The sequence below is a fragment of the Arvicanthis niloticus genome, chromosome 14 (assembly GCF_011762505.2).
Source record: "Arvicanthis niloticus isolate mArvNil1 chromosome 14, mArvNil1.pat.X, whole genome shotgun sequence".
Classification (NCBI taxonomy): domain Eukaryota; kingdom Metazoa; phylum Chordata; class Mammalia; order Rodentia; family Muridae; genus Arvicanthis; species Arvicanthis niloticus.
In genome coordinates, this window is record NC_047671.1 from 61,569,653 (window position 1) to 61,597,136 (window position 27,484).

The following is a 27,484-nucleotide window of genomic DNA, read 5'->3' on the forward strand; positions in this document are numbered from 1 at the left end:
CCGAAGCCCTAGTCAGAGCTGAGGAGCAGCAAGAACATGGTGGCTGCCCAGGAACAAGCCAGACCGGGCACAGTTTTCTAAATATCACCCCCACAGAGGTCCTGAACCCAATCTCCAATTTTATAAGCAGTAGAGGACAGGTGTTGGGAAAAGTGTTTGCTGAACTGGCATCACAACCTGAGTTCAAATCTCCAGCACGCTTGTCAAAGGCATGAACTATAATCCCAGTAGTAGGTAGGTGGAGGCCGGCACAACCCTGAGCTCACTGGCCTGGTTGTCTAGACAAATCTAGTTTCAAGTTCTGTGACAGACTATTCCAAAAAAGAAAGTAGACGGAGATTAAAAAAACATCTGACCTCTACCTGTGGTGCCTCCACATATACAGGCATATCTGCATGGACAAATGTACCACATGCATGTGTGCAGCGTGCGTATACACACACATACATGCACACACACCCCCAGTGAGGAGAGTGATGACAATACCATTCAGTACCTGTCTTTTGTAGTCAGTGCAAAACAAGGATGTTTTTACTCTACCATGCACTGTGCTTTAGACCTGTTTCTTCACCCTTCAGTGATGCTACAAGATATAAGACTTCACTTTCCTTCTACAAGCTTTTACTAATGCCATCAATCTGAGTCATTCTCTAGAAATACGAGTTCAAATATTAATTAAACTTTTCTAAAAATTACATCTCTTACAAGTTATAATATCCAAATGCCTATATGTTTCAGAATTAGAGTTGTTGGGCAAATTATTCTTTAAGTGTGAAATTCTCCTTTCACACAATGGCAGGCAAAAGTTCCACAAGATTCAAGAGGCCATGTGGCACTGAAAAGGGAACTTGAGGCATAGCATTTCCTGTTCAAAGACTGCCCTATCCCTACGCAAACACGTAAAATATCTTCCTTTTTTACTAAGAAATTAGTCTGTAGAATTAATCAGTTATTAGACCTTTAAAAAAACTAATTTGGTATAACATACCTTAAAAATGTCTCAAACTATAATTCATTGTTATAGTGCATTACATAGAAATAAACTTTAAAATGAACTGAGAGTATCTGATTCAATGTAGATGAGCCTGAACCATTCATGTGTGATAGGTAAATGTATCTGTAGTTAAAATTATATTGTTTTAAATTACAAGCTCATTTTATGTTTTGAAGTTTTATGGAGTTTTATGTACTGTAAAATCATCTATATTAACCTCTGACAGGTTTATTCTCTTAAGGAGATTTGTACCTGTGTAATATACTTGTAACAAAATGCTGAGTATCATTGTTTGTATTATTTCTTTCTCCCTTTTGACAATAAACATGACCTATCATTTGTGATTTAAAATGCCTTAAAGGGATTACATCAACTAATCCATCTTAATTGTTGCCAATACCAGCATTTACTTCCATCCTCCTTCACAGTTCAAAATAAATGCTTATACCAACTCCCTGCTTACTGTATCTGAAGCAGATCCAAGTCTCATGTATGACCTCATGACCTCATGTATGTCCTTCTCTTCCTCTGTAGAGGGTCAGATAATGAATATTTTAGGCTACGTGAATCCAAGGGTCTTTGTTGCAACTACTTATGGAACCTAGAGCACAAAAGTCACCAAAGACAATGCATAAGAGACACAGCTAGATTTGGTTGCTATTGTATTGGGACTTGGCCCACAGAAGTAATATTGAGTTTTGAGCTAAGTCTTGGGAAAACCACTAAATACTGTGCTACTACAAGACATCTGGATAGTCCAGATGTCTTGTAGTAGCACAGTCTTTGCTTTCCAGAAGAAACCATTCATGGGCATGATGAGTTTATACAGCTTCAGCACTAAAAAACATCATTCTGCATAGAGTACTATATCACTATTGGTGACTAAAATTATACTCTATCTTCTCCTGGGAAGCTACAAAAATTTCTAAATGTAATACTATACAAACATGGACTTACTGTAGCTGTCCAACCTTTCAAATTTTCTAATATCTATCTCTTTTACCCTCTTTCCTTAACTTACCCATTATACACTGTACAACTTTTTTGTCCCAGAAGATCAAAATATCAACACTTTTTCTCTATATATAACTGAGTTCTGTATTCCCTAATTTTGTACCAGAATTGGAGGCTAACTTCAGTCTCCTTCTCTTTCACTGCTTGGTAACTCTTTATGTCAGACAAACTGCTCACTTACTTGTTCAGCCTCCTTTGAGGACAGCAAAGCCACATAATAACAGTAATATCATAAAAGACTATCAGGTGAGAAAATGACAGGATACATAGAGAACATTCTTTTCTTTTCTTTTTAAATGGAGAGGACTTACAGTTGCCAAGACCTCTGGTCTGTTTTCTTCCTACCCTAATTCAAATGTGGTCCTTCGAACAGGAATAGCCATTAGAAGCTAGAACTGTAAAGCGGCCAACTGATAACTTTAAACCCCCAAATCATGACACTGTGTGAAAAATAGACCCTTTAAATACAATTTTCATTTGATTTCTAAACTACTACTTTTATAATATACTAGCTAGCCAAAGTGTATTGTGAATTTTCAGTAAATAGCATTGCTCTGACATGGAAAGCAAAGCAGTGGAACATGGTCTCTGATTTGAGGGCTGACATTCTTAGAACAATGAAGCCAAACCAAGCCAGAAGCCAGGATGATTATCCAGACACTACATAGTGGAGGGATAGATAGTCAGACAGAAAGACAGGCAGAGACAGAGAGACAGAGAAACTGAGAAAAAGACACAAAGAAAGTCAGAGGGAAACAAAGGTCAGAGTCAGAGAGACAGAGAGAATAGAAAGATGCTATTTTTTTTCTTTTACTACTGTGGAGTCAATAATCCTTATAATTTGCAATCAAAGGCAAAAATTCAAACTGTATTAATTTTCTATCATGTGCTTCCACTGTTTGGAAAACAGACATTCAGAACTCATTTTTTTAAAGTTACAGTTTTGTGATTTTTTTAAGATAGTTAATTTATCATTATGATCAGATTTTTCAAATTATTTTTTAAAAAATACAGGATTATTGTCAATGCAAGACCATGTCTACTACTTGCAGGATCTTTGAAATAATAACCACCAAGTTAGTAATGTACTGCCAATAGGACAGTGGTTATTTCAAGCACTCACTAGTTTTGCTGGCAGATCCATCCTATTCTGCTTAGCTGGTTCTCTCTTCCATCTATGTTATTATGTAATTCTACCAATGCAAAAGAAAGTCCACAAATATGGTTATTTTAATTCATATATCCTTCTAAGTAAAAACTTTTAAATTTAAATAAGTTTCTATAGGAGCTAAGAACAAACAACTCTGGTAATTAAGGCTCAAGTCTACCATGACTTGGATAGCCTCTGGGATCAGCTCAGTATGGGAGACTCCCTTCATTGGCAGGGCTTCGCCATCTCTGACCTTGTCTGGGGATTCTAGGCCCTACATATATGCCTCTACCTGAGGAATGTCACATAGCCTCAATTAGATTATAAGATCAATTTCCTTTCTCCTGATAAGAACCTGTTCAGCCAGCACCTGAGATCCTAATGTACTTCCACATGCTAATGAAGTATTTTTGGTACCTTAAGCCCTCAGCCCTTTGTCCATGCTAGATGTTCCTACCCTCAGTCCTCCAAAAACCTTATAAACTTTTAACTCACCCTAAGTAAAGTTGATCCGCCTCCTGATAGCTGGTCAGAGTATGGTCGTTCACAGTATGTACTCACAGGGCTTCCAACTCTACCTCTCTCCCTTGTTCTTTCTGCTCCTACTGCCCTCATCAGCCAAGGCAAGGAGACCCACAGAGGAGTACTTCCTGCTCTTTCAGAGGCACTTAGCACCATTTGGAGTGGCTAAAAAACAACTGCAACTCCAGCTCCAAGGGATTCTTTCTCTGTCCTCCATGGGCCCTGCCGTCACACAAAGCCCCACTGCAGATACACATGATTTAAACAAAAAGTAAATCTTAAAAAAAAAATGTTTTTAACTTTATTTTCATACAAACAATGCACTATGTACATGACATGCATGTGCAAACACACACACCTTTCTAACTACATTGCAAAGCTTTCTGCTCTATGACATTGTTTATTGGTTTTATGCTAATGTAAGCATTTATCAACTACAACACCTACCATATTCTGTAAGCTGGTATGGTGTAACTTCTAGATTTTTCTTTTTCACTCTAGCGCTTATAACAGAGCAAGATGCCTTTGAACTGTTTAAGCTTTACCTAGGAAGAAATCTAAATCAGAGGAGGTTAAGATTCCATTACAGTGGTACGGCAGGAATTAATAAAGACCCAACATCTTTTGTAATGCCCAGATTTCTTATCATCTATTTTAGTTGACAAATCAGCATAGTAACAGCAGCAGAGCAGCTAGGCAGCCTTATCAAGCACAAAGGAAGCAACAGCAAATGCTACTGAATGTCTTTCTGACTGCCTAGAAATGGTAACACATGCAGATGTATTCTCTGTTATAAAGTATAAAAAATATTTCTCTGGATTTTAGTTTCTTCATACAAGAGTCAAATCTGCTGGATATAAAATGAAAAAAAAAAACTTTCAAAAGGATATCTTCCCTTTCCTTGATGATCAGTTCATTCTGTTCTTCCAACTGCCGGATCTTCTTCTCAAAGGACTCCTGCTCAGTTTTCAGTCGTTCCTCTGTTACCTCCTTTTCTTCACTTACTCTAAAAAGAAATACCCCCACCCCAAAATGAAGAAAAAATAAAAAGTCCATCAGAAAAAAGCCACATGCCTAAAGGTGCAGCTCATCCAAATGACATTTCCACAAAGGCACACAGGATTCTTAGGGAGGTTCTGTGGTTTTCATTTACTCTCTCATAAAACACTCTTCTTCAACTTTGCAACATCTATGCTCCAAATTTTAAAAGATATGTACAAGAAAACATTTGGAATCATAATCTACATTTTTTGTTGAAGCAATGTCAAAGCACAAAGTAACAATAAAAGATCCCAGCCTCCATCTCATGTAGAGTAGACAGTAGGTCAGTCAACAAAGGGATAATCTAGTGAAGTAAACAGCTGGGCTGGCATCATAAGGATGGAAGCTCAGCCGAGGAGTGCATGCCCAGGGATGGCTTATTAATTTTGGGGAAGGAAAACAATAGCTTATGCATAAAAAATTGGGGAAGGAAAACAATAGCTTATGCATAAAAAATTTACCACCGTCATCAATTACTGACTCTTCAGATAGCTTCCCCCAAATGCCCATAAACTCTCCTCTTAACATGAAAAGACACTTAGAGCTAAGTGACAGGACCAGCAATGGTGCCAGAAGGAATGAATTTCTCTTGAAATCTTGTATTTTACTTTAAATATTATTGCATAGTTTACATTCCTCTGTAAGATAATCTTACGTTTTAATATCAAAAGCCCTCTGTGGTAGTTTGAATAAGAATGGCCCCCACAGGCTTATATATTTGAATGCTTAGTAATCAGGGAATGGCACTATCTAAGAAAAATAAGAGAGTGGGGCATTGCTGGAGAAAGTGCATCACTGGGGGGTGGACTTTGAGGTCAAGCGCCTTTCTCTCTGCCTGTGGATCAGGATGTAGCTCTCAGCTACTGCTCCAGTGCCATGGATGCTGCTGTGCTTCCACCATGATGATAATGAACTAAACCTCTGAAACTGTAAGCAAGCTCCCAATTAGATGTTTTCTCTTCTAAGAGTTTCCTTGTGGAAACAGAGGAAGAGTGGATATGTGGGGCAGGGAGAACTGGGGGGAGATACAGAAAACTGTGATCAGGATTTAATGTATACAAAAAAAAAAAACTTAAAAAAAGTTTAAAAAAAAATTTAGAAAAACTTTAAAAAGATTCACAGAATTTAAGAAGGTTAACAAGCTGAAGGGCCCAAGTGAGGATGTCAAAATCCCGCTTGGGAGGGAGAAGAAAACAATCACAGGGGAGAGGGGTGGAGTGAGGGAGGGATCTGGGTAGGAGAAGGGACAGAGAGGGGAAAAGGAGAACATGATTGGTGGTGGGGAGAATCAGGAGTGAAGCCCTGAGGGCCAGCAGAAAGAATGGAAACAGGCAACCTTGGGAAGTCAGGAGGTGGGGGAGCCCTCTAGCATGTACCAGATACCTGGGAGATGAGACACACTCAGGACTCAGAGGGAGGGACCTTAGATGAAATGTCCAACAGTGGGGAGAGGGAACTTGTAGAGTTCACCTCCAGTAGAAAGACAGGGCATCAAGTGGAGGGAGGGGGTTGCCATCCCACAGTCAAAAACTCTGACCCAGAATTGTCCCTGTCTAAAAGAACTACAGGAACAAAAAAGGAGAAAAGACTGAGGGAAAGGAGGTCCAGTGACAGGCCCAACTTGAGAAGCATCTCAAGGGGAGGCTCCAAGGCCTGATGCTATTACTGATACTATGGTGTGCTTACAGACAGGAGCCTAGTTAGCATGTCTGTCGGCCCTCTGAGAGGCCCAACAAGCATCTGAAAGAGCCAGATGCAGATACTTATACCCAACCAATAGACAGAAGTCAGGGACCCCTGTGGTTGAATAAGGGAAAGGCCAGAAGAGGTTGAAGAGGAGGGTGACCAATAGGAAGACCAGCAGTCTCAAGTAACCTGGACCCCAAATATCTCTCAGACACTGAGCCACCAACCAGGCAGCATACATACTGATATAAGGCCCCCAACACATACACAGGAGAGGACTGCCTGGTCTGGCCTCTGAGAGAAGAAGTATGTAACCCTCAAAAGACTTAAGACTCCAGGGAAGGGGAGGTCTGGTGTTGTGTGTGAGGTGGGGACATCCTCTTGGAGATGGGGATGGGTTGGGGGGAGGAGGAATGGGATGAGGAACTGTCAGAGGGTGGACCAGGAAAGGGCATAATAACTGGAGTGTAAAAAACGATTAAATAAGAATCATCATCATCATCATCATCATCATTATGATGCCATGGCCATGATGTCTCAGTGATGAAAATACCCTTTCACAGTCACATGTATTGATATTTTAATAAAACTAATATTTTCCAGAGAAATATATGCCTTTGACTATGTCTGGTATTCTTGGTATTCTGTCAGATACTGTAGGAATAAAAGATTAGGTAAAAGATTAGGGCAGGCCCTAGAAACACTTTCTACCTGAGACCACCAATGATCACCCCAGGCAGGGACTCAGGTAGATGATTTACACCATCCTTCCTGTTCTCCATTACAATCTCTCCATTTTGACCCTCAGCCCAATAACAACTTGCTTACAGGTACCCATCCTCACATGTAAACTTCAATTCTTAGCTCAGACTCCGGTTCACCCCCATCTTTCCAGGTTATCCTCTCCCTCACTATAATTTAATGGGAACCTCCAACTCCCTGGGACTCTACCTCTTGCTGTGGATAGCATCTCCTTTGCTCTTTCTTGGAGCCTGTTCTCAGCATTTTCACCTAGCCCACATCTATACCTCTATGCCACCCACTGGCTTGCAGTAGTACTATCAGGCAACATACTGTCACTACACTTTCCTAAGATCAAGAGAGGGCAAGAGAAACCTAGGAAAGGAACACCCATCCATCAAAGACAGAACAGATATCAAGCCTGTGCTGGCTAGTATTGTGTAAACTTGACTACAGTTATCAGAAAGGAGGGAACCTCAATTGAAAAAAATGCTTCCATAAGATCCAGCTATAGGGAATTTTCTTAATTAGTGATTGGTGCCAGAGGGCTCAGTCCATTGTGGGTGAGTGGTACCTTTTCTGAGTTTCTATAAGATCCTGGGGTCCTATAAGAAATCAGGCTGAGCAAGCCATGATGAGCAAGCCAACAAACATCACTCCTCCATGGCTTCTACATCAGCCTCTGCTTTCAAATTTCCCCTCTGTTTGAGTTCTTGTCCTGACTTTCTTCAATGATAAACAGTGATGTAGAAGTATAAATGAAATAACCCTCTCCTCCCCAGGTTGCTTTTGTTGTGATGTCTCATCATTACAATAGTAAAAGTAACACTAACTAAGCCAAATACTTGGAAACACCTCAATCATCCTAACCCCAGATGCCTACACACTAGTGCAAAAACACAAACAACCAAGACCATATGCTTCTACTAGAAAGAACCCAGTAATTCTACTGCAGTAGTCCCACAGAAATGCAATATAGCTGAAGCACAAGACAAGGACTTTAAAACAGTAATTATGAATTTGTTCAAGAACCATAAAGAGGATATTAATAAACCCTGTAATGAAGGTAAAAATAGGATAACTAAAGAAATCCTAATAGAGACTAAACTGAAAATGAAAACTTTAGAAAAGTCAAACAAATCCTCAGAGATAAGCCTCACCAACTAATAGAGTGCAAGACAATAAAGAGAGAATCTCAGCCATGGAAGATAAGGTAGAAGAAATGGATATCTCAGTCAAACAAAATGTTAAATCTCAAATAATCCAGGCACAGATTATGCAAAAAATCTGGGACACCATGCAAAGACTCAACCTACAAATAACAGGAATAGAGGAAGGAGAAAAAACCCATATTAAAGGTACAGAAAATATTTTCAACAAAATCATAGAAGAAATTTCTCTAACCTAAAGAAGGGGTTGCTTTTCAATGTATATAGAACATCAATGTATACAGAAAGTATACAAAACATCAAATAGACTGGAGCATAAAAGAAATTCCCACTATAAATAATAATCAAAACATTAAACACACAAAACAGCAAAAGAATATTAGAAAGCTGTAAGGAAAAACACCAAGTAACTTATAAAGACAGACCTGTTAGAATTAATATCTGACATCTCAATGGAGACTCTAAAGGCCAGAAGGGCTTAGATAGATGTTCTACAAATTTTAAGAGACCACACGTGCCAGTCCAGACCACTGTACCCAGCAAAACTTTCAATCACAATAGAAAAAAGATGTTACATAATAAAAACATAAGCAAGTTGTATATGTTTAAGCAATGTATATACGCAAATACAACACTATAGAAGGCACTAGAAGGAAAATTTCAACCTGAAAAGGTTAACCACATCCAAGAAAACACAGGAAACAAGAGAAGACAAGCAAATAGGTGGTGTTGGGGGTATGCAACACACAAAACAATGGAAATCAACAAACACTGCTCTTTGATAGTTCCCAATACAAAGGATCTCAATTCCCCAATAAAAGACTACATTCAAAAACAGGATGCATCCTTTTGCTGTATCTAAAAAACAAATCTTATCAAGAATAGACATCACCTCAGAGTAAAAGGATAAAAAAACATATTCAATTAATTGGACCCAAGAAGGAAGCGGGGGTAATAAGTTATCTGATACCAAGTGGCCAGCCTTAAACAAATATACATATAGTCAACACTAAATAAATCCACATGTATGTATATATTTGTATGCATACATGCACATATGTATAACATTATGTATAACATTAGTAAAAAAAAAATCATGAATTTGAGAATGAATGGGGGATATAAGAGAAGTTAAAAGGTAGAATGATGAAAACACAGTACACCTATATGAAATTTTCAAAAAAAAATTAGAATAAGGAAATACAAAGACAGATACACATTATGAAAAGAAAGAAAAAATTGTATTTATTCATGGTTGTCATATTTATCTAGACCTTTACAAAATTTACAAAGAAAACTACAAACCCTGTACAATAAATAACAGTAACTGACAGAAAAATCAGGAGTCTTTAGGACTTACTCAGCTATCCATGAGTTTCAGGCCAGTCTGAGCACAAGACCTCATCTATGATGAAACAAAGGGGTGGGTGAGGGCTTGGCAGTTAAAAGTGCTTGCTGCTCTGTCCGAAGACCCTACTTCAGCTCCCAGCACCTATGTCAAGTAGCTCACAACTGAGACTCTAGATCAGTGAGTGGTTCACAACCTGTGAGTCACGACCCCTTTGGGGTTCACATAATAGGCATCTTGCAAATCAGATACTTACATTATGATTTATAAAATTATAGTTATAATTTTAACAACATGTAAAAACTAGCAACAAAATGATTTTATGGTTGAGATGAGGAACTGTATTAGAGGTCACTGGAAGGCTGGGAAGCACTGTGGTAGCTCCTGAAGAGTCGATGACTTCTTTTAGCCCCTGTTAGCACCTACACTCGCACGACATGCATACATAGACACCCAACTATGCATAAATAAAAGTTCTTTAAATTAACCCACATAAACAAATACAAAATTTTATATGCTCATCTGTAAGAATAGGAAAGACAATTGTTAAAGCCAATCTACATAATAAAACCTCTCAGCAACCTAGTACTGAAAGAACTATTCCTTCAAGCCAATAAACACCTGCAAAAAAAAAAAAAAAATCCTTATAGTCATCTACCTATAAGTATGAACTAAAAGAATAATTTGCCTCTGTCCTTGTACTTCTGGAACAAGGCAAGACAGCTCCAACTCTCTCTATTGGAAGCTGACTGGAGGTTAGTGGAAGAAAAGAAAATACATGCAGACCAGATAAAACAAAGTTTTTATATGCAGGTAACATTATTTTATAAGAAACATTAAGGGATCTATATTAAATATACTGAAATGTATTTTTAAAATGTTACCATGATAAATTTCAATCTAGAATAGATAAAGCCAAAGTTTAAACTTTTGTTGAACCTTTAGAAAACTTAAGGTTTTTATCTCAACATAAACAAAAAAGATATGTTAAGAAATTAATGTTTCAGCTCAAAATATCTTCAAACAGCAAAGTCTCCAAGAAACTTATCAGTATTTTAAGCTGACATAGTTTGTTATAATACATTGGGCACCCAGAGAGAACACAGATTTTAAATGTGCTAATCAATTGTTTGAAATTCCTCATCAGCTTGTTCAGCAGCATGTGCATCCTAACTGCATCTGCTTCTGTTACTGTCTCTCGTATTTCTGCTTTCTCTTGTGTATCATAGTTTACTGATGTCTGAATATCTTGGGTACCTCAACAAACAAGATGAATATATTCCAATGCTCAGAACTAAGCAGACTTTTCTTTGGCTCAGATTCTGTTGATTTTATGAATAGCCTGCCTCAAGATTTGCTGTTACTCTTTTGGTCCTCAGTGCACCATAGGCATAAAATTCCTCTAAACAAAACTTTCCTTTAGGTAGACCAGATGCTGCTTTTCAATGTCTGTCCTACATTCAGCTTTATGCTTTCTGGGCCTGATGAGTCTCTATGCTTACTATACACTAGGTAGTTGGTCTGCGTTATGGTACTTTTCTTTTGGTTGTTACTGTGATTATGCTTATACTAAGCTGTCTCTACCAGCCGGGACCTGTGAAGTATTCTTGCCTTTCTTCTATAATCTGGAGACCAGCATGTAACTCTTCCCTCCATTAAGTTTTGTGCCTCCCTCCCACCAAGTCGGATGGAATTTAAAAATTACATATCCTTTTCCTGAAAATGTACTTTGTTTTACCAAACAAAGATAGAAAACCTCCCTATCATCCCCATGGCAAGTGTTGGTTCCCCTCCAACACTGCACCAAGAGAAATCAGTTTCTTGCCAAATAGAACCTATGAACAAAAGCTTCCCTTGTATTTGCTACCCCAGGGCATCCTACTCTTACCTGTCCACAGTTGGACTTCAGCAATCTCCCACATTAGCTAACCCAGGTAGTCCAGGTACTCTAGTGCTTACTGCTGCCTTTCCCTTACATCACACGTCTCTTTTAGTTTTGTGCTAGTTGGTTACACTTCAATCTCAGCTTTATGTTGTATGTATTCAGTTTGCTCCACATTTTTATTATTGTAAGAGAAGAAACAACATTCTTTAAGTCATTAGACTTAATAGTGTACTTACATGTGCTTACCTACTTGTCTTGCACTTATTTTCCTAACATTTCTTTTCCATTTCCAAAGCTAGAACAAGTTTAATGACAAAACATTAACTACCATTTGATAATATCCCATAGAACTATAATAGTTACTAATTATAAAAGAAAAAACCCAACTTCACAATAGAGAAACCTGGAGCAGTAAATTTCCACCTCAACCATGTTCAGTGAAAGTCACATTACTTCTTTCATATTCTTGCTATAAATGCAGAACTTGAATCTTACTAATAGAAAACCGGCAAGTCCATATTGAAGAAAACTCTACAAAATATTTGATTGCTCCTCTTTAAAAATAACAAGGTTGAGAAGGACTGAATATGGTCACTAACTAGAGAACACTAAAAGGATGTGATAAGTGACAACACAGTGAAACCCTGAATCAGAATGTCAGATGGGTGGATTAATAGATAGACAGACAGACAAACAAGCAATTTTAAGGAAATAACATTGTTATGCTATAATTAAAGGATGCAGTTTCACTAATACAACTGTATCAGTTATAAATTCCTGATGTTGTCCACTGTATCCCTTTAATAGAAAATGTATAAAAATGTATAGCATGAGAACGGAGAGAAAGTAGTTTTAATTTTTCCCACTTAAAAATGGGGCTGGAGAGATGGCTCAGCAGTTAAGAGCACTGGCTGCTCTTCCAGAGGACCCAGGTTCCATTCACAGCACCTACATGGCAGCTCACAACTGTCTGTAACTCGAGTTCCAGTGGACCCAACATTCTAATATAAACATACATGCCAGCAAAACACCAATGCACATAGAACAAAAATTAATAATATGAAATTTTAATTAAGCAGATCATTTTAATATTGGCATAATTCCCAGTAAATTTAAATTGGAGAGATAAAATATACTATAGAGTAAATAAAGATGTAATGTCTGACCTCTGCAAAAGCTAACATATATTACTGAAGCATATCTAAATATCTTTGTTGTCTTACATTATTCAAATACCTTATAACTTTTAAAAATTTAAGTATAAAATAAGAATGTCTTTAACAAAAGCTTAAGGACAACATACACTGAATTATCAATAATTATTTTATAATCAATTTAATAGGGTAGGAATAAAGACATTATCTTCTAAAGTTTTAACTGGAGAATACTTAGTTCTCAAATGTCACAATTCAAGAAACTCACAGTTGCAATTTTGAGGCAGCAAATTGAACAAGTGCTCCTTGGGACTTGTGTGAAACTGCTCTGTGCTTCCTCTGTGTATCAGTGACTTTTCTTCCCTCCCACTTAGTTCAGGTCTGTACAATCTGAATTTGTTATGGCAGGTTACAAAATGAATACAAAATGAATTATGGTGGAGAAGAATAAGTACATGGACAATACGCATGAAGCTGAAACTGAGAAAAGACTAAATGCTTAGGATATGTGTGTGTATCGATGGACTTTAGTGACAATCTCTCAATTTTTCTTAACCAAAATGTGGGTCGAGCATGAGTCTGAATAAATCCATCCAAGTGAGGAAATTGTCTACTCATGGCTGTGTGTGAATGACACACAATGGAAAAAGTACTTATTACACAAAAACTAACTTTGTGTGGGAGGCAGAGTCTGGTCAGACTACAAGAAAGACTGTTAAAGGCACAGTAATTAGTCAAAACATTCTTTGGGTAGCAGATCTTAGAATATACCATCTAAAATGGAATTTATGAATACAAACTGTTGGACAGCTATACAATCCCAGTAAAGTTCAATGGCTTTCTATCTACATGAAGTTAAAGGTCCATCTTTTCTTGAAATTTTCTACATAATTAATTAAAAGACTACCCCCTAGCCATAAAAGCTTCAGAAAGTAAAAACTTTTTTGTTTGTTTGTTTGTTTGTTTTTTTGAGACAGGGTTTCTCTGTGTAGCCCTGGCTGTCCTGGAACTCACTCTGTAGACCAGGCTGGCCTCTAACTCAGAAATCTGCCTGCCTCTGCCTCCCAAGTGCTGGGATTAAAGGCGTGTGCCACCACCGCCTGATGGAAGTAAAAACTCTTAAGTAGTTGAAAAATTAAAATCTAATATTCCTATTGCAGGGCAACGTTCATTTAATTCTTACCTAACAGTTAAAAACAATGTTTTCTGAAGGAGAAAATGAAATGATGATCTACTACTCAGTTTACAGTTTGAAACTAATGGGGCTTTTTTTTTTTTTTTTTTCAATCTCAGAAATGTCAAGTAGAACTAGCAAACTGTCCTCTGGGAAAAATTAGAGTATCTGGACCTGAAAGGGAACTTGTCCTCAAATGAGTTATGGCACAAGCAGTCTCTTGGGAACAGTGCATGAACCGACAGTGGAGACAAGACAAGACACAGGAGGGTTTTGAGATTTCTCTAGAATACAGTTCTTCCTCAGCCAGAACTGCAACTGTGACTAGAATTATTTTAACATGCTAAAACCTATTTTCCTACAAAAATAAAGCCGACAGTTATTAGTGCACAGCCCCATTGCCACCTAAAAGGTCCCAGTAAACAAGGAGATGCACAGAGAGGACTGTCACCATCTTTCAGCTAAACCTAGAATGTTTTGTAAAGCTATTCACTGTTCAGGTCTATAAATGGTGCTGCTTTTCCCATCCATGCAAACAATTCATTAATGCTACTGTGAAAGACTTTCTGAGGTCCTATAATTCAGTACGTGCACAATTCTCTCTATCCTAACTCCTTCTAGAGAAAGCTCAGACAGTATTCTACTTACCCTTCCGCACATGCGACTCAGTACTAGATAACCGCAGAAAGCCCCTCCGTTTACTTGAAACCATGTCAACCCATCCCTTAGTATATTCTTCCATAAGCAACATAATTCACATCACTGTAAGTTCTCTTTGTTGCATTCTCCATTAGCCTCTAAAGTTTGGTTTACCCCTGTATGTTAATATTATTAGTGCTGTTAACACACATGGGAAAGTTCCCTAAATATATGTAGATTATTAAGGAAGTGCACCCATACACTTAATAGAAGAAATTTCAAAGTCTATTTGTCTTCTTACCTGCTAGCACAGTTTTCTTCACTCACATTCGCTATGAGTAAGGGATGTATTTTATTTATCTGTGCTGTCTAATAAATAAATTTCAAACTTCTCTAGGAATAATACCAGTAGGTTTTTATGAGAGCTGAAACTTCTCATATTTGTTACATCATAAGGTCTCACTCTGTACAACAGGCTGGCCTTGAACTCAGAGATCTGCCTAATTCTGATTTCCTAGTGCTGGGTCAAATGTGTGTGCCACAGTGCTTTGACAGTTAATTACATGAGGCATGCCATACCCTCTTGTTAGCACTATTATCCTTACTTGTTATATTTGAATAAATTCATTTGTGTCTATTATGCCAACAATAAATTTTATATCATTTATTCATGTATGTATTTTAGGCATCTTTCCTTTTTTACATTTTTGTAACTAAAAAAACTTGAAAATGACAAACACCACACAGCCACAACAACCTAAGCATGCAAGCAAGCATTTGCTCAGACCCACGTCTCTATGTCTCAGTGAACACGGACACAGCTAGAAAAGCCCTTTTGAAGCTGTGCAACTCTGCCTTAGGTTCAACATCAACTACACTTTTAAGGTCTTACCAACCACAACATTTTTAAAAGCTCTCACAGTGTTAAAATTAGGAAACAATTAGCTTTGCATTCTCTTTCACAAGGCATATCTTTTACCTACACTCTGTCTTTCCTCAATACCTAAATCTCACTCTTTCTTTCTGCTTTTACACATATATACAAGATCCAGTTACAATTGCTCCCATGTACATGCTATTGGCGAAAATCCACATACGAAGGCAAATATGTGGACATTCTCTAAGCTCTAGTTACAGAGCATCAGTACAGATGCAAGTACATTTCCCACATAACATTACCAAAATCAAGACCCTATATCAGAAAAAGGAGAGATGCAGCGCTTGGGAATAGCTCTTGCAAAGACACTTTAAACATCAAAAAAAAATTTTTTTTAAATAAGCTAACATTGTGTGTGTGTGTGTGTGTGTGTGTGTGTGTGTGTGTATAATCAGTCTATAACTGAAAAAAAGAAAAGTACTTATTCTGTAGGTTTGCTGAGAGCTACTGAATTCTACCTCCTTCTCAAAGTATGCTGCCAATGGCCAGTGGTGGGTGCCAAGCAGTCAGTGATGTATTGCCTTAATGCCAAAAGATTTGCATTTGAGCCGAAGCTTAAGTACACCTACTTAAATATGTCACAGAAATGCATCATTTTCCTAATGCTTCTGGCACTTTTCTCCATTTGGTTTGACCTTATACAAGGTAAATGTAATCCTTCATGGCAAATTTTTCTTTTCAGATACAAATTAGGATAGCTTTTAAAACCTCAGCCTAACACTTTCTATTAATACTCCATCGTTATTCTCTATTTAATCAAAATTGAGCCTATTGATTTTAAAACGATATACTAGACAAGGCAAGCAAAACACAAAAGCAGCAGATTTTGCCTTACTTTATATGATGTGATTTGTAAAGCAAAGTTTTCTCATGAATAAGCAACTGCATTTAAACATCCTTTTTATAAAGAACACAATTTTTTTCTCTTCAGAATAAAATTTGAGCTTCCATTTCCTCTCTATTTTACTTTTTATTTTCTTCTTGAATAATGAAGAGAATTGGGGACAGTCAGAATCTAAATAGTAGAAAGATGGCATGGGCACAGAGGGGTTCCTCAGAGCAGGGAACCAGTGCCCAGGGAGGCAGATGTCAAAGAGTACTTACAAAGAGGCCTAGTAGGAGGTGGAGACTCAGGCAAGACAAAAGAGTATCATGGGGGGTAGCTAGCCACGCATGCTATACTAGGGCCTAATAAGGTGAGATGAACTAGGAGATAATGAGCTAGTATGATGACTCAGATCCCAAGCATGATGGGAGACTTATACAGGGTTTTAAGGGAGATGCTAACAAAGCACAACCAATAAGGAATCAGCACAGTGTTCATAATATATTAACCTGAAGCAGAGTATCAGACCATAAAGACTAAAAAGGACAAACACTCGGTGGACAGCCCTGTAAGCAGTATGAGAACACAGGCAGGAAGAACAGTTATCAAGAAAGCATAGTCTACTGTGCAATGACAGAGCTTGTGGTGAAGTGAGGAGGATACACTCCCCAGGGATGGCCTGGCATAAAATCAAGGCCTAAGCAGAGGAAAGAGAACTTTGAAACAGTAAGAAAAGATCAATTCAAAGAAAACCAGACAGGAGAGAGGAAAACAATGGCAGAGAGGAGCCAGTACCATGGGTGGGCTGGAGAAACAGGGAAAGGAAGAAACAGAAAAAGGAAGGTACCTACTGAAAGGGGCTGGCGGACTGCAATGAGCAACAGCTCTAGCACACTGAGGAACTAGCACACTGAGGAAAGTTTCTCTTCAGTACATGGAGTAACAACCAAGATGAAACATTAGCTACATGCAAGATGACCAAACAAAGACACCAAGGAAACAAAACAAAGGAAGAGAGCTCCTCACAGCAAGCTAAAAGTTACCATTACAGGACATTCATCAAGACCAACATATTCTAGACTATGAAACCTCAAAGTGGTGTTTTTAGTAGTTATTTGACCATTATAGAACAAAAGTAGAGATTTTTAAATTTTTTATTGGTTATATTTTGCTTATTTACATTTCAAATGTTATCCCCCTTTCCTGTTTCCTCTCCAAAAACCCCCCATGCCATCCCCTCTCCCCCTGCCTCCATGAGGGTGCTCCCCCACCACAAAAGTAGGAATTGATAAGGGAAAAAATAGAGAAATCATTAAACTGCTGGAAGTTGTACAATATGAAGTGTCAAAGGGAATTATCAAGAATGCAAAATGACAACACATTCGGCATGTGGGCTCAGAGAAGGCGCACTGACACAGAGGCCGGCAGCATTCACTGCTCACACTAAGATACACATGGTCTCTAAGCTCTCACTGTAAGAGCAAAGGCAAAGAGGAGCAAACTAAGTCCAAAGCAATGAGAAGGAAGGACGTAACACAGATGAGAGAATTAAAAAAAGAAATCAATGAAATAGAGACCAGAAACATAAGGGGATGGAAATACAGTCAACAAAAAGCTGGTTCTGGGGGGGGGGGGAGTCAATAAAATTGATATGCCTAGCAAAGATAAAAGAGAAAAGATTTAAATCACTACTGTCAGAAATGAAGGATTACAGATACTGTGTCACTAATAAGATAGTGAAAAAATACTATTAATTTTAAGCTCACAAGTTTGATAACTTGGAAGAAATGAAGCACTTCTCAAAAACCACAAACTCCTTGGGATGGAGATATATATGGCTCAGTGTTTAAGAGCATGGGATATTCATCTAGAGGACCACAGATCTGATTCTCAGCACTCACCTGTAACTCCAGCTCTAGGGGAACTGATACCCTCTTCTGACTGCCACAGGTACCAGGCACACAAAGGAATACACAAACATGCATGCAGGCAATACACCCATACCCATAAAATAAAATATAATTTAAAAATACCCTACAGGCTTATAAGTTCAATCAAGATAAAATAGACAATGTGAATAATATTAAAAACATTAAAGAAATTAAATTTTTAATTTAAAAATTCTTTGCAGAGAAGTCTTCAGGCCCTTACCACTTCACTGGAGAATACTAACAAACATTTAAGAACTAACATCACTTCAAAACAGGCTTGATGGTATATGCATATAACCCCAGCATTTAGGGGTCTAAGGCAAAAAAATTACAAGTTCAAAGCCAAACTCAGCTAATTACATATATAGAAGGGAAGGAAGAGAGAAAGGGAAAGGGAGAGGGAGAGGGAGAGAGACTCTAAAACCTAAAATCGAAGCCAACCTAACACCAATTTCATACACATTTTACCAGAAATTATAAGGAGGACAATCGCTGATTATGCATAATGTGGGGTATTATTACCATGACACAAATCAAAGTAACAGTACAAAAGCACAAAACTTAAGACCAATACCTCTCATGAACTTTGCTATAAAAATTCAAAAAAGCAAATCACTGTTCCATACATGAAATCAGTTTTTACAATGTAACCTTAATGCATAGCTTTAACCTTAAGTTATATATTCTTCCATACCCCAACAGAGAACACTGTATACGTGTGCAGTGCTAATCATTTGAAAAAACATCCAAGACATTTAAAAACAACCTTAAACAGAGCAAATATCACATAAATACTGGAAGCAATATGTGATATAGGTTGGTAACCACTTTTTTCAATTTTGAGTTCTATTATGGATTACTTGGAGTAAATAAAGTAACCCCTTTCCTTGTCAATTCTGCTACAGAGCTCTGTAAAGAATGGCTTGTTTCTTTCCCACACCATGTTTCTATACAGTTCAACAAATACAGAGCAAAGCCTTTTCTTCAGGTCAGACAGAAGACATGCGAGAAGGGGACAACTCAAATTGGGGCTTATTCTTGGTCAAATTAACCCAAGGGATTTTGGATTCCTTAATTTTTTTGATTTCTTAATGTGTTTATTAATGCAACCAAAAAAATTGATCTCTCACTTGATGTAATACTAGTGCATCAGGAGAGATTTTCTTTTTGCTTTTGTTTTACTGACATTGAGAAGCTTGTGCCAAAGTTATTATAGAAAAGACTAGCCCTGGTCTTTTTCAAAACAAGAACAAAGTGAGAAGAGTCACTCTACTAACGATGAAGGCTTTCTATACTGTACATGTACAGTAATGAAGGTGGAGGCACAAGCAAGCAGATCAATGCAAAGCAGGAACAAGAAAGAGGCTCATACAAATATGCACCTATTAGTTTCTTTCTAACAGAAACACACAAAAGATTTCTATAAATGGTGCTGACATAAACGGACATTAATAACAACAACAACCAAAAAACTCAACTCAGACATTCATAATACAAAAATTAACTCAACTGGATCATTGACTAAAAAGAAAAAAAGACATACTTATCTAGTTAAGGTTAAAGACTTCTAGGCTGTGGAAGACCCTGAGGATAATGAGGCAAGCCACAGAAAAGCAATGTATTTTACACTACATAGCCAACAAAAGATCTATATTTAGAACACATGAACAACTCTCAAAACTCAATAAAAATGGCCAAACATTCTGGTATGATACAGCCAAAAAAATGCACCCAATTCCAGTGAAAATATAGACAAGAATAAAAACATGAACTAATGTCCATTATTACTGACCATTATAAAAAGACAAACTAACCAAGACATCACTAAATGCCCATGAGATTCCTAAAATTAAAATTATGAACTTTGGAAGTTAGAATTCCAAACACCAGATTTTTTTTTTAGCATTGTTGGTGGGAATAATAAAAATGCTGCATCCTTTTTGAAATATGGTATCTTTGAAAATAAAACGCACTCAATCCAAAAGAAAGCAAACTTTCATGTGCACATGAAAATCTATACTTGAATGTTTGCAGCAATTTCCTTTGTAACTGTCAAAAATTAGAAAGAATTCCAATGCTTTCCAATACATGAACAACTAATCAATCTAGAACCTCTATACTGAAAGGAAAACAATAAAGATGGAAAAAAATATTGAGACACACACAACTTGGAAAGCTTTAAAGAATGATACTGATTAAAAACAATCTGAAAAATAGTCACAGAATGACTGATCCCATTTATAGAGTTTAATAGATTAATAGGAGTTTCAGGTTAGGAAAGTGAAAAGTTTCAGGTAGGAAATAAAGTGTCTGTGCTGAGGCTGGGGTTGACAGAGCAGAGGTTAAAAAGTGCTTGCTGCTCTTGCAGAACACCTGAGTTTGATTCCCAGCACCCATGGCAGGTGATCACAACCACCTGTGACTGAAGTTCTAGCGACGCCAACATTCTTTTCTGCCTTCTAAGAATACCTACATACATGTGCATAAATGCAAAAGTTTTACATGCAAATAAAGTGGCAAACACTTGCCTACCATATAACAAGGCCATAGTCGATTTCCAGCACCTCAAAAAACAAAAGAAATGCACAACCCTTGTAGTGAGAGAACTATTCAGAACTTTCACTATAGTGATTTTAATAAATCTATAATGGATACATATGAAACTGGTAATCTCTAAACATAACAGAAAGGTTCTGTGGATGTCAGTTTTCTGGTTGTAATAGTATAGCTGTAGTTAATCAAGATATTACCATCAGTGAACACTGGGTAAAGGGTGGACAGTTTCTCTCTATATTTATAACAGCTATAATAAAATCTACAGTTATTTCAGAATAAAAGTTATTCTCTCTCTTTTCCTTAAGGAATGGAAAAAGGTCATCTTTCTACTTCATTTTAATTCTGTGATTACTAGAGTCCTGTATTAGAATAAAATTCAAGTTTATCGAGTCTGATATTAATTAAAAAAAAAACCAGGTTCTGACATAAATAAGGTTGAAGGAAAGCTCATCCTTCACTAAGAATTCCAATGCACTAGTAACTATTAACCCACTTTAGGATGTATGAAGTAGCAGTACAGTACCACGTCATAGTGGATGGAGGCACACTCCTCAGATGCATCTTACTACAGTGGTACAAAAGTACATTTCAAGAGTTGCAATGAGTCTCCCTTGCAATATCGGTATAGTTTTAATACAAATTGTCCAAAGTCCCATATGTTAAATGCTAGTCCCCTAGTGCAGTAATTTTGAGGTAATGCCTTGTTGGGAGCCGATTATAGCAGAAAGCGGCTAGATCAACTTTGCAGCCATCTGGAACCATATACCCTGACGAAAGATTTGGTTTTCAATGGCCTACAACAGCTGAAGCACACTCTGATATCCCACATATTTTGTGTTGCTGTTTACTGGCCCCAGCTGCAAGGTGCACGTGGTAGTCACGCCTGCAAGGCATGCAGTTCACGTGCTGTCCACGTGCTATCTACACCATACATGCCTGTAAGGCACACGTGCTATCCACACCTGCAAAGCATTGCAGTGCACGTGCTGTCCACGCTATAGACGCCTGTAAGGCTTACGTCATATCAACACCTGCAAGGCACGTGGTATCCACGCGCCTACAAGGCACGTGGCAAAAGCCTATAAATAGCTCAGAATTCCCTTCAATAAACGAGACTTGATCAGAATCTCTGTCTTGTCTCCATTCTTCGCGTCTCTTCCCCTTTATCCTCTCTCTCTCTCTCTCTCTCTCTCTCTCTCTCTCTCTCTCTCTCTCTCGCTAGACCCTGACCGGAACGGGCTGTACGGGCGGAAACAGTTTGGCGTCCAACATCGGGCTCCAGTAAGCGCAACAGTTTGGCGCTCAACGAGAGGCAGCGGGAACGAGAGACCCAGTGAGGGACTTTATGGAAGAAGGATCTGTTGGTTGCCGCAGGAATCTGCCGCATTGAGAAAGGTAAGAAAAATGGGACAAGAAATTAGTCAACTTGAATCCAACTCTCTGTTTTGGTTTGTTTCGAGAAAGGTAATGAAAATGGGACAAGAAATTTGTCAGCTTGAATTCAACTCTCTGTTTCGGTTTTGTTTGCTGCTCACATGTGTTAATTTTCTGCTTTTGTTCTTGAATGCTGTCATTTTGGTTCAAAATAAAAAGAAGCATAAGTTAGAATCCAAAATACAACCAAAGGTTGATGACAATTTGTCAGAGCCAGATTGTGCTGACCGAGAGGAAGAGGAAGTTAAATTTTATGACGCTGAAATGCCCTCTTTCTATGTGCCTCCACCTCCAAGTGCTCCCCCAATGGAGACAATGGTTGTAGATCCTAAAAAGGAGTTACAGGACAAAATTACTACCCTTAAACAACTGATAGAGTTAGAAAAAGAGTATCAGGGCTTAAGTAACCAGTTACAGAAATTAAGGACAGGGAAGAGGTCTCAAGAGACTAACTGTGAAAATCCCCCGGATTTTCATGTTCCTCAACCTGGTGTCCAGAGGCAGTCCCTATCCTCTAGCTTTAGTTCAGCTACAGATCAGCCAGAGGAGGAAGACGCTAAGGCTTTCCCTGTATCAGAGACCAGAGACGCTCAAGGGGTTGCTTGGAGACATCACACAGGGTTTAATTTTCAAATTATTAAAGAATTAAAAAATGCAGTATCTCAATATGGTGCCACTGTTCCCTTTACTCTTGCAATTTTAGAATCTGTTGCAGAGGAGTGGCTAACTCCTAGTGATTGGAATATGTTAGTGAGGGCAGTTCTTAGTGGTGGAGACTATCTTATTTGGAAATCAGAGTATCATGAGAATTGTAAAGAGACAGCTAGGAGAAACATTCAGGCAGGCAATGGTTGGTCCTTTGATGCCTTAGTAGGAGAAGGGCAATTTGCTTCTAGTGATAACCAGATGTAATATGACCCAGGTTTATATGCTCAAATTCAAAATGCAGCCATGAAGGCTTGGCGTAAACTCCCGGTAAAGGGAGACCCTGGTGCATCTTTAACAGCAGTCAGGCAAGGGCCTGATGAACAATTTTCTGACTTTGTTCATCGATTAATGACAACAGCAGGGAGGATTTTTGGCAATGCAGAGGCAGGTGTAGATTATGTGAAACAACTTGCATATGAAAATGCTAATCCTGCCTGCCAAGCGGCCATTAGACCTTATAGGAAAAAGACAGACCTTACGGGATATATCAGACTCTGTTCTGACATAGGTCCCTCTTATCAACAGGGCTTAGCTATGGCAGCTGCTATGCAAGGAAAATCTGTAAGAGATTTTTTGGCAAATAAAGACAGAAAGGCATGTTTTAAATATGGTAAGCCTGGACACTTTGCAAGAGATTGCAAAGTAGAAAATGAGTTAAGCCAGAGACAGCCCAGAAAACAGCCTGGGCTCTGCCCACGTTGCAAACGTGGAAGGCATTGGGCTAGTCATTGTATGTCTAAAAGAGATGCACAAGGTAACACCCTTTTCTATGATCAGGGAAACGGGAACAGGGGCCAGCTCCAGGCCCCGAACCGACACAAGCCAAAACAGGCTTATGAAGCAGTCAGTGTCCTACCAGCAAATACCAATCCCTTTCTGAACTTAGTCGAGCAACACCAGGAAGCGCAGGACTGGACCTCAGTTCTGCCACCCACACAGTATTAACCCCAGAAATGGGACCTCAGGCTTTACCCACTGGAGTGTTTGGCCTGATAGTGGGAAGAAGCAGTACTACTATGCAGGGATTACAAATTTTTCCTGGAGTTATAGATAATGATTATCAGGGTGAGATTAAGGTAATGGCGCAGGCAATTCAGAACATAGTCACCATTCCTACAGCAAAGAGGATAGCTCAACTATTGTTACTTCCATTGTACCCTACTAATCACAAATATAAGAATCCTAAAAGAGGGGATCAAGGTTTTGGTTCCTCTGATGCATACTGGGTACAGCCTATAGTTAAACAAAAACCTATGATGACAATTTGGCTAGATGGAAAGGCATTTCAAGGCTTGGTTGACACAGGAGCTGATGTGACTATCCTAAAACAAAGTGATTGGCCTGCTACCTGGCCTCTGACCCCAACCTTAACCAATTTAAGGGGTATTGGCCAAAGTCAAAATCCACTACAAAGCTCTAAGGTGCTAATGTGGAAAGATAAAGAAGGAAATACAGGAAATATACAACCCTATGTCATCTCAGGCCTTCCCATTAATCTCTGGGGCAGAGATCTGTTATCCCAGTTGGGATTGATTATGTGCAGCCCTAATGAAGTAATCATGGCTCAAATGGTAAACTCTGAGCTTTCCCCAGACAAAGGATTAGGAAAAGGTGAAGATGAAATTATTCATCCTACTGAAGTTTATGGTAACAATGAAAGAAGAGGCTTGGGGTATTTTTGATGGGGCCTACTGATTCAGCTGCACCCCTAAAACGTTGTGCGGATCCCATCACCTGGAAAGGGGACTCGCCCGTCTGGGTGGATCAGTGGTCCCTAACCACCGAAAAATTACAAGCTGCCCAGTTGCTAGTGCAGGAGCAATTACAGGCAGAGCATTTGGAAGAGAGTAACTCTCCCTGGAACACTAAAATATTTGTCATTAAGAAAAAATCAGGAAAGTGGAGATTGTTGCAAGACTTGAGGGCTGTTAATGCAACCATGATTAAAATGGGAGCCTTACAACCTGGGCTGCCCACACCGGTGGCCATACCTTTAGGTTATTTTAAAATAGTTATAGATTTAAAAGACTGTTTTTTTACTATCCCCTTACATCCTAATGATAGAAAACGTTTTGCTTTCAGTATTCCCTCTATAAACTTTAGAGAACCTATGAAAAGATATCAATGGAAGGTATTGCCTCAGGGTATGGCTAACAGTCCTACCTTGTGCCAAAAGTTTGTGGCTTCTGCCATAGAGGGTGTTAGAACTATGTGGAAGCAAATTTACATGATTCATTTCATGGATGATATTTTGATAGCTGGAAAAGATGGAAAACAGGTACTCCAGTGCTTTGATGATCTTAGAACAGCTTTACAGACTGCAGGGTTACAAATAGCACCAGAAAAGGTGCAATTACAAGACCCATATACCTATTTAGGATTTCAGATTAATGGTCCAAGTATTATTAATAGTAAAGCCACACTGAGGACTGATTCCCTTAAGACACTTAATGATTTTCAAAAACTACTGGGAGACATTAATTGGCTACGACCATATTTGAAACTTACAACAGGAGAACTGAAGCCTCTGTTTGATATTCTCAAGGGAGATCCTGACCCTAAATCTGGCAGGGCTCTAACAGAGGAGGGTAGAAAAGCCTTACAGAAGGTAGAGAATGCTATTTCATCCCAATTTGTAACTCATATTAATTATTCTAAGCCTTTATATTTTCTTATTTTTAACACTAAACTGACTCCTACTGCAGTTTTTTGGCAAACTGCACCCATATTATGGGTTCATCTTCCCTCATCCCCCAAGAAGGTTCTTAATCCATACTATGCAGCTGTAGCAGATATGATTATGTTAGGCAGAGATAACAGTCAAAAATATTTTGGAAAAGATCCTGATGTCATAGTACAACCTTATACAAGGCATCAGGTTGATTGGCTTATGCAGAATTCTGAAGTCTGGCCTATTGCATGTGCCTCATTTGCTGGTCAGATAGATAATCATTATCCACCAGATAAATTGGTTCAGTTTTGTAATCATCATGAATTTGTTTTTCCATCTCGTACTGCACATGAACCTATCAAGGAAGCATTGCTAGTTTTCACTGATGGTTCCTCATCAGGAACAGCTGCTTATGCCTTTAAAGATCAAGTAATCTCCTTTGCTACATCATCTGTGTCAGCTCAATTGGTTGAATTACATGCTGTTATTGCTGTGTTTCAAGCATTTCCAAATCAACCCATTAACATTTATACAGATAGCTCATACATAGCTCAGTCTATCCCTCTGTTAGAAACTGCTGCACAGATAAAGCATTCCTCAGAAGCAGCTGATTTGTTTTTACAGTGCCAACAATTAATTTTGAGGAGAAAGTGTAAATTCTTTATAGGACACCTGAGAGCCCACACTGGGCTACCAGGTCCTCTCTCTGAAGGAAATACCAAGGCAGACCTAGCTACTCGAATAGCTGCAGTGACTTTATCAGATCAAAAATCTAATTTGGATCAGGCCATAAAGGCTCATGAGTTACATCACCTTAATTCTAAAACCTTAAGAGTTATGTTTAAAATTACCAGAGAACAAGCTAGACAAATTGTCAAACAATGTCAATCATGTGTTAAACTTTTACCAGTTCCTCATTTGGGTGTAAATCCAAAGGGACTGATACCAAACAGTATCTGGCAAATGGATGTTACTCATTATAATGAATTTGACAAGCAAAAATATATACATGTATGTGTAGACACATACAGTGGTTTCATCTATGCAACATTACAAACTGGAGAAGCAAGCAAGCATGTGATTGCTCATATGCTTGCTACAATCGCTGTAATGGGTGTGCCTAAACAGATAAAAACTGACAATGGCCCAGGTTATACAAGCTCCAGTTTCCACCAATTTTGTGAAAGATTGGGAATACTACATAAAACGGGTATTCCATATAATCCACAGGGCCAAGGTATAGTAGAAAGGGCACATCAAACCATTAAATGTCAATTTGAAAAAATTAAAAAGGGGGAATGGTACCCTACCAAGGGGTCCCCCAGAAATATCCTTCATCATGCACTCTTCATTTTAAATTTTTTAAATTTGGATTCTGAAGGAAAATCTGCTGCAGATAGATTCTGGCATCCTGATACAAAAAAAAAATTTTTTTGCAACAGTCCTCTGGAAAGACCCATTAACTGGAACCTGGAATGGGCCAGACCCAGTGCTTATCTGGGGAAGAGGTTCTGTTTGCATATATTCCCAAACTGCAGATGCTGCACATTGGCTGGCAGAGAGACTAATTAAACAAATAGACAACAATAACAAATCCAGGGAGGAGAAACCCCCTGAGAAGCGTATTTTTTCTTCACAGGAAACATGAAGATGCTTCACAATTGCCTTCAAATTGGAACAGATCAACGAGTAAACCTGACTTGGGAAGTTATCAGTGCTGAAGAAGACATCACCACCCATATCTCCAGGGTGGCTCTATTGGACTCTTGATTCCCTGACTTATGATTTAGTGGGGAACTAGATTGTTTTAGATTTAGTGGGAATTTAGATTAGGAGAAAACCCACTACCACAGTTACTATAGTTGTTTTTTGGGTTTGAGATTGACTAGAGCAGGAACAGGGAT

General features: G+C 38.4%; 1 protein-coding gene across 4 annotated transcripts in view; it reads right to left on the reverse strand.

Moving 5' to 3' along the window:
• Kiaa1328 (KIAA1328 ortholog) overlaps positions 1-27,484 on the reverse strand; it is a 262,182-nt gene that overhangs the window by 218,268 nt on the left and 16,430 nt on the right. For all 4 annotated transcript variants that reach the window (XM_034517966.2, XM_034517964.2, XM_076912878.1 and 1 more), the window contains one exon: positions 4,571-4,686. In XM_034517966.2, coding sequence (XP_034373857.2) covers positions 4,571-4,686 — 116 coding nt within the window. The remainder of the gene's footprint in view (positions 1-4,570; positions 4,687-27,484) is intronic.